At 41.0% G+C, this 12,878-nt stretch overlaps 1 protein-coding gene across 4 annotated transcripts in view; it reads left to right on the top strand.

Annotated features, from left to right (window-relative positions):
- LOC127588632 (roundabout homolog 1-like) overlaps nt 1-9,679 on the top strand; it is a 78,901-nt gene extending 69,222 nt beyond the window's left edge. For all 4 annotated transcript variants that reach the window (XM_052047428.1, XM_052047427.1, XM_052047429.1 and 1 more), the window contains 16 exons: nt 3-237; nt 662-783; nt 960-1,131; nt 1,833-2,030; nt 2,670-2,696; nt 3,367-3,406; nt 3,572-3,726; nt 3,826-4,179; nt 4,252-4,371; nt 4,455-4,590; nt 4,953-5,105; nt 5,367-5,722; nt 6,326-6,466; nt 6,582-6,803; nt 6,900-7,051; nt 8,045-9,679. In XM_052047428.1, coding sequence (XP_051903388.1) covers nt 3-237; nt 662-783; nt 960-1,131; nt 1,833-2,030; nt 2,670-2,696; nt 3,367-3,406; nt 3,572-3,726; nt 3,826-4,179; nt 4,252-4,371; nt 4,455-4,590; nt 4,953-5,105; nt 5,367-5,722; nt 6,326-6,466; nt 6,582-6,803; nt 6,900-7,051; nt 8,045-8,059 — 2,598 coding nt within the window. In that variant the 3' untranslated portion in view covers nt 8,060-9,679. The remainder of the gene's footprint in view (nt 1-2; nt 238-661; nt 784-959; nt 1,132-1,832; nt 2,031-2,669; nt 2,697-3,366; nt 3,407-3,571; nt 3,727-3,825; nt 4,180-4,251; nt 4,372-4,454; nt 4,591-4,952; nt 5,106-5,366; nt 5,723-6,325; nt 6,467-6,581; nt 6,804-6,899; nt 7,052-8,044) is intronic.
- Nucleotides 9,680-12,878: the final 3,199 nt, after the last annotated feature.

Below are 12,878 nucleotides of genomic sequence, written 5' to 3'. Positions count from 1 at the left end.
AGGTTGAGCAGCACTCACTGTACATTCAAGGCTACAAGCTGTTGTACAGGCCCTCGGCTGAACACGGTCAACCTGAGGGCCGCTGGAGTGTCCTCGATGTACGTGCCCCACATAAGGACGGCGTGGTGATCGGTCAGCTCAAGAGAGGCGCCATCTACGAGTTCAAAGTGCGGCCCTTTTTTGACGAATTCCAGGGAGCTGACAGTGAGGTGAAAGTGATCAGAACATTGGAAGAAGGTGAATTTCTGAGATTTTTTCCTCCAATCCACAGCTGTAAGTTTAACTCATTCACTCCCAAAGACGTTTTTAAACGTCTTTTAAGACTTGGTCTCGAATTGGCTGGTATTGAATGAGCTAATAACGCTGTAGTGCTATATCCGTGTTTCGATCCAATATCTGTGGACTGATATCTACAATGAAATCAGGTATTGCTATGTTTTCTACGACAGTTCATAGTGTAAGCTTGCTTCTTCTGCAATCAGAGGTGAAAAACACGCAAAAACAGTATAAGGATGATTTTGGAGTGGTGCCATCAGAATGTATATTCCATTGTGTGTTTTTTTAATGTAGTTATCATGAACAACAAGTGACATTTATTTGGTTGCAACGTTTCTCATTGTTGGTGAGTTTTTACATACCTACATCTGCTCCTTCATTGCAGCACCAAGACAAGCCCCCCAGGATGTTAAAGTAACAAAGAGCGATACAAACGGCACTGTAATCCTCATATCTTGGAAAGCACCTCCAGTCCCAGAAGAGGCAGGAGTTATTCAGGAGTATAAGGTATAAACGACGATACCCACCCTTCAGTCCCCACAAGTCACACTTACACTCGTGTGTATTCCCATTTAAAGTCTAAACTGCTTCTTTGTGGTCCCACTAATGCCACTCAGTGCTGTCGGATTTATCCCCAAGGCAATCACTGTCACTTTCTCTTTGTCACCTTCTCTTTTTGACAGATCTGGTGTCTGGGCAATGAGAGTCGCTATCACGTCAACCAGTCAGTCGACGGCTACACGTTCTCCGTGCTCGTTCCTGGTCTGTCACCTGGGATCCGCTACAGCGTAGAGGTCGCGGCAAGCAATGGTGCCGGACCTGGTGTCAAGAGCAAGGTCACGTTCTTTCAGTTTGGTAAGGCTCCTAAATAGTATATAGAAATTATGGGGGGAAAAGTATTCAATGAGGACACCTAGCAATTACATGAAAATGGCACTAATATGGAATAAATTATAGAGGAGGCCTGAGTCAAATGCTCAGTTTGTTTTGTGCAGTACTGGCCAGTCATTCTGGATCTGTAATAGAACTTCCCGAAACCATTCCCACAAAGTTGGAAGCATACACTTGTCAATTGTCTTGGGAAAATGAAGGATAAAAATTTAGTGGTAATGAGAAGACTGGCAAAACTAATATATCCCAGGTCACTTTGGGTGTGGACTGTCGCCAGTTAAACACATGTAAACAAACAACCATTGAAACTCAACTAATCTTTCGTTGACCTGCGAACACGCACGGTTTGGAATGTGGAAGGAAGCCGGCATAACGTCCGAACGATCAGGCGGACATGCTCACCCATATCCAGCGCGCTGCTCCAACCCCATATTGAATGCATCTATTGATTGCATAATCTATGTTCATGGAATTTGGTGCTAATTACCTTCTGGTGTTTCCTATCCATTCACCGCCAATGTTTTATTATGTATTATGGTTTTTTTTTTTAATCCCAAATCAACATTCATGAAATGATGAAAATCCAACGGATCATACATTAACACTGACTCTCACATTTCATTTGATTTTGTCCTATGTGCACTGTGTGCCTTTCTGTTTCCTAGACTCTGCTGGCCAGATGATGGACCTCAGCGAGGGAAAGGACACCCTGTCACACATTTCAGACGTGGTGAAGCAACCAGCGTTTATTGCGGGCATTGGCGCCACCTGCTGGTTTGTCCTGATGTTTTTCAGCGTGTGGCTCTACCGTCATCGGAAGAAGAGAAGTGGCCTCAGCAGCACATACACAGGCATCCGTAAGGGTCTGTGAGCTTCATTTATCCATTCATTCTCCAAACCGCTTATTCACACTCGGGCTACATAATAATTTTTAGCAATGAGTGTGCTCTTAGTTCTTAATTTACTGCATCACTTTATGGGCCAAGTAATTATCCTTTTGCAATGACTTGTGATTTGTATAAATATAAGCACTGTATCTACTTCTGTTATTGATTTTGAATAATTATTTAAATAGCTTTTTAAAAAAATATGTGGAGGGGATAATATTCAGTCATCTGTCTTTCGGAACTGAGACTGAAGACACAATTATGCCCTGCTCTGTGCACACAACACAGACATTTGAAGGCTGACCTTTAGATGCTACAACATGTCATTTTCCCACTTTCTGTTTGGAGACTCAGGCCTGTCAGCCTGCCATTCATTACCTTTGCCACAGTAACCCTGTTAAATTTCCCTTGTCCCTCAAGTCTATGATTAACCTTTTCACATGCCTAAGATATTGGTGATTGATAGCGTGCTTTTAAAAAAAAAAAATCTTTGGCTTGAAGGATGATCCTCAATACAGTGGGCACGCAGCACCAAATAGATGAAGAGTCGAGTCGCAATTGTTTTTGGTGCCATTTTAATTGCATTTACTGACACTCTTTTGTCTGTCCGTACAGTGCCATCATTCACTTTTACACCAACGGGTAAGAACAATGTAGTTACTTTTTTCAAGATAATGATCAGTACTATGCTAGAATACCATGTGCAGCCAAAATATTGGCAGACCTGGCTATTCTATCTTAAATTTTAAGAAGTCGAAGTATGGAGTTATTCCCATTTGCAACTTTAGCAATTCCCAATCATTCCCAATGTGTGATCTGAGGAGAGGCATTGAAGGTCCAGGCTTTTACTTCATTCCACACTACACTGATCCAAACAGGACTTTCTCAAGCTGTCCCTAACTAAGTTACTAGGTGTGTCTACTGATGTAGTAAATTCATCTTAAAATACACCAATAATACCATACAATGCACTGGTTATTTGGTCATAATTAATAGTTACCTTTCGGGTCATTACCAAGTTTGCTTCAGCAGAGTAAGCGAAAATCATGTCTACTTAGTTATCCTAAATAGATATGAGACACAAATGATTTTCAGACTCGATTGTGACATTAAGAAAAGGTATTTAAAGAAAGTGAGTTTTTTTTTTTTTTTTTGCCTCCGTGCCTGTTAGTTACCTACTCAGACTTTATGCCCTCACTAAAGTTGCTGTATACTTTTGACTTTTCCTGTCTGTCATATGTCTTCTTTGCCCTCGGCACTCCCCGTTTGTGACAGCTCATCAACAATGAATGTTTTCCGCCTTATTTTTCAGTTGCATATCAAAGAGGAGAATCTGTCTGCAACGCTGGCAGGCAAGTGGTATTTTGATTCTTGGATTTCAATTGCAGCTGCTTGGTAGAAACACTAGAAGGCGCTGTCTACCTTTTGTACCATTTGCAGAGTTCTGCGTGTTCATTCAAGACGTGAGAGCATGCAGTAGGTTTTGAATGATGGCCCTGCGGTTGTCTTTGTTGCAGACCGGGTCTTCTGAGTATGGCGGAACCTCTGAACCAGCTGTGGCTGCCAGACAATTGGCCGAATACATGTGCCAATCATAAGGACTGCAGCATCAACTGCTGCAATAATGGGAATGGCACCAGTGACAGTAACATGACAACATACAGCAGACCAGGTTAGTGGCCGTCAGGACGCTGACACACCATGTTTAATAAATCAAAACAGCTGCGACTGGCTTCTCATTGATATTTTCGCTGACGTATGCTCTCGTTAGCCGATTGCATTGCCAACTATGGAAAACACCCAGACAACAAACACGGGGGACAGCTCGGCTCCGAGACAGCGATTTACACCGACGTGAACCTCAGCGACAAGCTCAATGAGATCAAGACATTCAACAATTCTAACTTGTGCTATGCAAGTCCAGGAGGAGATTCATCGGATGCATATGAACCAATCCCCTATGCTACCACCCAGCTTATTCAAGCCAGTATTAAAAATAAGGCTCATGCATTGGAGCCTACGGACATGCCCTGTTGGAATCAGCCACCAAATCCTCCTCCACTACCAAAAGAGATGGCCACACAGATGCAATACAACATCATGGAGCAAACCATTCTTAATCAAGGTAAAGTAGGATCAATTATGCCTGAGTGGATAAAATAAGCTGTTACATGGTTTAACGCTACTCTTCCTTCAGATCATCCACAAGGAAATGAAGGCTTAGTCCATCACAAAACCATCCCCTACAACCATAACCAAGATCACAGTATGGTAGGCTCGCTCCACAGCTCAGACAGGGGTAGCAACAGCACCTCAGGTAACGCTAAGGGCCTCGGTTCTCACAACCGTACCGATTTGAAATAAAAGGCGCACACTTTGACATTTCTACTAATTTCTCAGGAAGTCAAAATCAAAAGAAAGGACCCCGGGCCATGAAGAATCCAAAACATACTGCAGTGAGCTGGGGAGATGCTCTTTCTCCTCCTCATGCTATTGCCTGGAACGGTGATGAGTACAGCCTCCCCATGGACAAGAGGTGGACTTGTATTTTAATTATTTACAAATCCCTTCTTTGTCTGCTGCCCTCTCGAAATGCAATGACTCTTCTAAAGAGCCCGGCTGTGGTTAAAATATGTGTTCAATTGACAGAATAACAAATGTGCAAAACAAATATCACTCTTCCTAACAGACTACAAATACGTGCCATTCACACAAATCATCAAACTCATTCACTCCCAAAGACGTTTGTAAACGTCTTTTCAGACTTGGTCTAGAATTGGCTCACCATGAGTACAACCAAAAATCTAAACCTCAAATGAACAGTCGGGATTTTGTACCGATTGTACATTCACCGTATCCAGTTACAATTAATCATATCAGCTATTTTCTGTGGTCCAGTTTTGATCCAGAAAAGAGAACAGAAGTCTGCCCAACTCCACCAATTAGAGGGGCAGCATCATCTCCTGCTGACATGTCCTTTAGTCAACACGCGAACACACACCCACAGGGAATCACCAGCAATGGTGTGCATGATGGAATCAACCACCTCAGGTAACCATTTTTTGGATCAACACAATAAGCTATTTCATGAAGATTAAATGCAGCCTGTACATCTAATGAGACCCGATAGAAAAAAAATGCCACTATTGTAATAATGTTTATTATTACCCTAACGCAAGCTGTGCCTTTTATATTATTTTTGCTCACTACATGTTTTTGGAAAGACTGTCATATATGGAAATGCATATTGTGACTGGAGAGTACTTTGAAGTCACAAAATCATCCTTACCGTCTCTCCCCCCCAAAACACAGCTCTACCCCTCTGTACATGGACACCGATGAACAAGAAGAGGATGCAGAGGAAGAGACGGCACATCCCGAAAACCACTATCATCTGCACAAAAACCAACAGCACAAGCAAAAGTTGCCTCACAACTCCCCGCACAAGCTGCTTCTCCACAGGCTGGAACAGACCCCCGCCTCCAGCACCGGGGAGCTGGATAGATCGGTCACAGGGTCCATGGTAAACAGCTGGGGCTCTGCATCTGATGATAACTTATCATCGGGCAGGTCCAGCGTTGTCAGCACCTCGGAAGGATCTTTCTTCACGGATGGAGATTTCTGTCAGGCAGAAAGCCTGCGTATGTGCAGATATGCCGAGGAGTCAGGTGAGGTGACTTCACGGAGCTCAAACATTTTAGCCAGATCTCTTTTTACAGAAATAAGACAAATAAGAGATGAAAATGCGGGTGTCCAGTCCGTACACTCCCAATGCGCATATTGTATGGCTTGGTCATACGCTGTATTTTTTAAATTCTAACTAGCACACATTAAAAGTACTCATTCAGGCAATTTCAGTAAAATATTTGTCACTATGTTCACGCTCAATCCCCACTTCCCTTGGCACACTGTAAAAGTACCCTTGAGCAAGATACTCTTGGTTCAGTTGTTTAACACGCACCAAAACATACTTGCGAAAGAACATTGGGATGGTGAGATGAGAAAACGAAACAGACAAAATGATCATAAAAAGTCATGTCTCTCTTCGAAACACACAAAGTATACACTAACAAAGTCAATTCAAAAGTTTGTTTTGAATAAGACCTGGAAGAACAATTTGTATTGTGGTCCTTCAAACCGGCAACCATATTTGGTGCATTACATTGCCCTCCGTACAAGAAAAAAAAGACAAACTTTAAATGGAAATGTACCATAAAAGACATTTCCTTGGTCAACGGTTTCATTTACATTTTATTATTATTAAATCTCAGGGCAGCAACATCACCGACCCAGCAGTCCCATGTCCACAGACAGCAACATGAGTCCTTCAATAATGCAGAAAGGACCCAGAAGGTACAAGCAGAGCCAGTGTGTGCAACCAAGCTATCATCCCAAAGATGCCTTCAATGACGGTAAAATAACCGGGAAACGCCGGTCCGGGGAATGTGATCTAATTCATCTCTCAAAATCTAAATATTTGGATTTGCGTGTGCTCTCCTCTGTGCCCCAATCCCACTGCCTCGCCAGACTCCCTCATGCCTCTGAATTTCCCCAGTCAGATGTCCCATAGTGACTTAAGAGTACGGGGGGCCACGTTACCCCGGATGGGTTCTGGAGAAGCCCGGGGCCGGAGAGGCAGCACCGGGACTCACCGCATCAAAGAGGAACCATTTGAAGATGGCGAGAGCCAGGACGTAGAAAAGATTCTACCAAGGGGAAAAGGAGGCAGCAAAATCAAACAACACTCAGGTACTAGAGAGACAATGTTGCTCTCTTTGCAACATGTCGAATGTATGCATTATTCAACCCCAAAAACGTTTTTTTTGTTTGTTTTTTTCCAATCAGAATGTGGAGACATTCTTCTGTACAGTCGCCCCTCTTTCCCATCGGGTCCAGCTCAAAGTGAGCATGATGACCCCAACGTATCCAGCATTATACTTTGTGACGGCTCGAGGATCAAACACAAAGGGCAGATGGAGTCTGTGGGAGTAGATGAGGTAAGTCACCAGTCAAAATAGACAACACCATGACGATATTTCAGAGCCATTGTACATAAAGCAGGAGTGTCCAAACTTTTTGCCAAGGGGGCCAGATTTTATGTGGTAAAATGTCGGGGGGCCAACCTTGGCTGACATTCTTTACATTGAACAACAATATTGTTCAACAAATTTTAGGAAGCCAGTCTGTTTCACATTTCCATTTTTAATTTCAACAATCTTAAGAATTTCTTTTGGTTCATTTGAAACAGGTATATCACATGCAACTGCTTATTCACTTGACTTTTTCTTAAACAGAAGTCTCCCGAGTGCAAATTGATTGATTTGAAACATAAAATGTATCACCATGACTTTTCAATAGTCACAAAACCTTTGACCCGAACAACAGGGAAATGAACAAGCAATACACATATCCACAACTGCAAGGATCATTTGAAATATGACATATCAGTCAATATAAACACGGAGTGATGTCTTGTTAACTCGTGAGTGATGCCCTCTAGTGTCTAAATGCTATTACTCAATTAGTGAATGCTATTACTCATTTAGCCACTAGAGGGAAGCAGTACTCTATGAAACATCACTCACCAGTCCACGAGACCTCAGTCAATGCAACACGTGTTCCATTGCGCCCAACCTGCGGGCCAGACGGCACTGACTTTATGACAGGGGCCGAGGGCCGGATGAAATTCGACCGCGGGCCGGACTTTGGACATGCTGACATAAAGGAATAGAGAATCATTTAGCGCAGAGAAGTAAGATGACTGCTTCCTCATTTTGGACAATTTTACACTCCACGAAATAAATATTGTGATCAAATAGTTATTTTGCATGTTCTCGACAAGAGTTTTTAAAGTATAAGCATTATGTCCATTTCCCCACCAAATAAATATAACTGATAATCAGAAAAAAAACGTCATACTCAAGAAAAGGATTTTATGTAGAGAAACATTTTGTCTAGCAACGCACTTGAGTTTTTCTCTCTTTTCATAGTTCCTGAAAAGTTGAAAACCTTTCTGATGACACCGCAACATCTGACAACTGCCTCACTGAAGGACTTGGGCTGGGAGGCGTGGGGTGGACAATAAAGAAAAGACTAAGATACAGCACAATAAATGCTCTTTTTCTATGTCAAATTTCTCACTCGATGTTGGTTAAAAAAAAAGTGCTCATGTTTATGTCTGTGGACTTTATTCTGGCTGACCGTCTGTCACAGGACTGAAGAAAGGTGTCACTCAGTGATGTAAGATAAATGCGCACGTTATGGCCGATGTGGTTGCTGACAAAAAAAAATATTGTAAAATGATGAGCGTTACTCGTGTGTTCTAAAAATGCTTGTGCCATTTCCAGACATCTTGTAAATTGTTTACTGCCACAGAAGTGCTTCAAATTGAAATTTGATGTGACAGTGTTAATGTTTTATAGGTGATGTATATCTTGTCCTCGGTTGGTTCTACTTTGGTTAGAAAAGCACAATCACTTATTATTATTATTATAATTATCGTACGCATTTTGTGGAATTGTGTAAATCATTTGCTAATTTCACTTGATTCTGAGAAAATGAATGTTGATCTCAATTGTGCATCCACTTGCGTACATTTTTAAGCTGCTTTCATTTGGAAGTGAGATCTGTGTATTGTTTTGTTTTTCTTTTGCATGCACATTCTCCTCATGGATGTACGACTTCAAGATTTTGCTCTTGGCCTGGTTCTTTTTTGTATTTTTTCTCAGTGAGTTCAGTTTTCCTTTTGTCCTCTTCACTTGACCTTGGCCATAACTTTTTAAAATTAACTCTGGTCTCTTTCTTCTCTGATTAATCTCATCCTGAACTAAATACCTAAAGTGCATTCATGAGGCACTCTGCCCGCAGTAAATTGATGAAATCTGGTTATCTTGTGAAATTTCAAAGTTTCAATATATGAAATATGCTTTTGAATCACAGTCATGTTATTTTCCATTGCCATAAATAATTATAAGTCAAACTACATTTAACCAATCCAGAGCCAGAAAAAAAACAAAATTGATAGTGTGTATCATATGTTTCCAATGTTTTTTTTTTTTTTTTTGCAACACACGGCAATGCATCCCGGCAAAGCAGGCGTGTTGTCTTTTCAAGAACATGAATGTAATCACTCCGCTATATTCTCTGGGATTTCTGTATTTTGACAGTGATGTAGCTGAGGCCAAAGGTCAACTCGTTATATGACTTATTTTGATCAAGTTCTTTCTGATTTGAGACGTAATTGGGGTGAAAGGTCATATTGGTCATTTTGTTTTTCCGAACATCACTCGACCAATTATCAACCAATGGTCCTGTCTGCTAATCAGTGATTGCTTCAACTACACACTTGTCTGCACCCGTTTTCTACTTTTGTAATCTTCCTGAACCAGTCATGCGCAAAATATTCAACTCATTAAGTTTATTTATTTTATGCTTCAGCTCGCAGTATTGAAAGCTTATGAATTGTAAAGAGTAGGAGCAAAAAGGACGCTTCAGTCTTGTGGAAAATGTTCCATTCATTTCTTACAGCGGTACTGTACTGTTATGAAAACTTGTATACATTTATTTGGAAAATAGCTGTCATTCTGTCCCACGGTTTACAAATTAAACATGATTTCCAAATGCCACTGGATTGTTGTTGGATGTCTGTGACTTAGCGCCCAATGTGAACTGAGCCCTCTTTCTGTGAAAGGGAAACTTGGGTTTTTTGGAAAATTTTACAGTAAGGAAAACTAATGTACCTTGCTTTTGAACATTCTTTAATTTATCACCTGCGTGCTGCAGTATTTTCAAAGTTAGAAAGATACATTCTTGGATCCTGAATCATTTAGCAAAGAGGGTGAGGTCAAATATTTGATTCTGGATCCCATGACAACCATTGGCAAAATTCCACTCAAATAAATACTTTTATTATAAGGCCCTTAGCTATTTAACCACTAGTATCGTTAGGAATGTTCAAATGTTACTTGAAAGATTGTCTTTACAATTTAAGGTTTTATGAGTTTGACCTTTGATAGTATAAATTCACTTGACATAATTGCCCATGGAAATTCCTTTGCTATTATAAGGTCAATGACCGGCGTCACAGATCTTGAGATATCATCATCTGTACTGTTCAGACTGTTCATTGGAACAGGGAGCTGGAGCCTACCACAGAGGTTTTTGCGTGAAAAGCAAATTGCATCGTGGACCCGTTATCCATAAGGCACATACCCTTGGGATAAAAAAAAAAACTAACAAAAAATAACTATTCCCATTCTTAGTTTAACATGCATAGAGTAGGAACTGATGCCACACTACATGCACAGTCTAGAAGTCAGAAGAATGAACCGCGACATAGTGACTAATATGTGATATACATCTGTGGAAAATTACAATACTATGGATGTCTGCCTTTCTTTGTTTTGCTTTCTTAGTTTGTTTTGCTTCTTAGCAAAGACAGCTGTCTACCCGAGGTTATTCAGATGTCTTTGTGTTGGGTTCTCAGATACTGCGCGTGAGTGTGTGTGGGTGTGTGCGCTTCTCTGTCTGAGTGAGGGTGTTCTGCCAAGTTTCATTTTCAATTATACCCAGTTTATCCAGTAGCTTCTCTCCAATCTGTCGACGGCGAACTGGCCCTGACAAGTCAAAGAAAGGTTGAAAATGGGGGCGGGAGTGGGGTTGCTTATGGCCGTCAACCCTTTGCACTCTGTATGAGACAACTAAGCTACGGACACATTCTGGATGAGTGTCATGCTGCTGGAAAAATGTTTCGCAGTCTTACGGAAAAACAGATGAACTGAGCCATATGTTTCCATCAGTGTTCCATTTTCTCTCATTACAGATCGACAAATGGAATTCAGTAGTCGTTTTGTTTTTTTGTTCCATTTGTTTGGGTGATCAATTGCCGTTTTGTGGTGCTCGATGTCGATGGCCTATTTAACACTATGCAATTAGCAATGCTGTTCCTCACAGCGTTTATTCAATTAGATGTTAATGTTGTAAATCCTGGAAGTACAGTGGTTCCTTGAGATACAAGAACATGCCCGAACTCAAAATATTCACATGTAAAAATCACTTTCCCCCGTTGAAATGAATGGAGATACCATTAATCCGTTCCACGGCTCAAAAAACCCAACAATTTCTTGTTTTTAATATGGAAAAATTGCACTTTTTAATACTGTACTTAAACAAACATAGCATAATAATTAAATACAATGTAAATTCAACAGGCTGCACATCAAGCTTTACAGCGTCAATGTAATTAATTGTGCTGCGTTATTGCGAAGTGACTTGAGTTTACTACCATACACCTCTGATGTCACAAGTCTGCGCTCAGCCAAAGCAGAAAGTCTGCCGAAAACGTTTCAGTCACGTCCCTCATATCTTAAGGCAACACTGTAGTTTTAAAGTGATGGCAAATGTAGAGAACAAAAGACGATGCGGCCACACTCGTGTGAAGCATGTGAGTTATGAGTCTCTGCGAGGGTGAGTGATGGAGTGGGGATGTAAGACTTCAATTTGATGGAAGGTTTATTTGAGAAAGATTAGTTTCTATTCAAGCAGACAGTTGGTGAGGAATTAAATCGTGTTGGAGATAATCAATGTGCTGGGTGAGACGGAGCTTGCAGCAGCAGTTGTAAATTTTAATTTGTTTAAGAAGATATATGGCTGTCTGTCACTCGCTGTGAAGTAAAGGGGTAGATAATTCGAAGCCAAGGATACTCCTTACCTGACACTATTGTACACTATCATTTCACCAAAAAAGTGCATTCATATTGTAAAAAGCATTCAATTGAACACTGCATTCAAGCGTTCCTTTAAGAGTGCTTGAATGCTTTTTTCCCCCCCTCCTCATCCAAAGTACTTTCCTGATGTCATATAAATAAAGCCACAATGTTGTCGTATTCAAAAATAGAACATGGCATTGTTGTTTCAGATGCACAACAGCAAAATTGACCTCCGAACAAGCCGCAATGCAAAAATCATGCTCGTTCCTGCTCACGTTAACCTGAGGAGGCGCTTCCCCCCGCCCCACAGGGAACAAATGTAAAAACAGTTCTCTGCTGTCACACTATGCCAGCAGGATGTTGTTGTCTCACATTTCATTTTAGGATGTCAAAACTTTTAAAAGCAAAGTGTTTGGGAAGTGGTGCAGAAATAAAGTGCTCTAAGTAGGCTAAACAACCGGTACATGATGCAATGGAATGCATCACTGCAGGCTGGCTGTTCAATTCGGATTGTAAATCGTGCCCACTGCATAATTAGCCTGTTTTCTGATTTTTCAAAGTTTTCAAAAATTATTACACAGATCTCAATGATCATAAGAAGGAACAAGAATTAGGTCAGTGTCTGTAATTGACTCACATTGGCATCATTTGCAGTATTTTGAATGCCATTTGAGTTTTGGTACTCATATCGTGGTGCATGATCCTGCTTCAGTTTTTATATAATTTCCCTACAACTTGACAAAGAAGACATTGAGTGCACATTTTCAAGATGCAACAGAAAGGCAGCAGACCTATCAGAGCGAAGAAGATGAAAATAAATTGGTCACTGAGGGAGCTAGAAGCCAGGAGACCATGGCCTTTCGCTTCCCCTCAGGAGCAGGTCTGCAGTCTCATGTTGTTTGCGTCACACCATCTGAAGTAGCAAGAGTGGTAGGAAGTAATATCCAAATGTTATGAGTCTCAAATCTGCTTATTTTTTTCCAAGACAAAGTTAAATGTAGTGTGGAATGATACTGTAAAGTTTGCAACATGCAACTCTGCACATCAGGATCAAAAGATAAAATGATACGTCATGAGATGTATTCCTTATTTCTGCTTGTGGTCGCCATTTGTCATG

This window comes from Hippocampus zosterae, chromosome 16 (assembly GCF_025434085.1).
Source record: "Hippocampus zosterae strain Florida chromosome 16, ASM2543408v3, whole genome shotgun sequence".
NCBI lineage: Eukaryota > Metazoa > Chordata > Actinopteri > Syngnathiformes > Syngnathidae > Hippocampus > Hippocampus zosterae.
The sequence above is the reverse complement of the archived record's forward strand: the minus strand, read 5'-3'. Positions and strand labels throughout refer to the sequence as shown.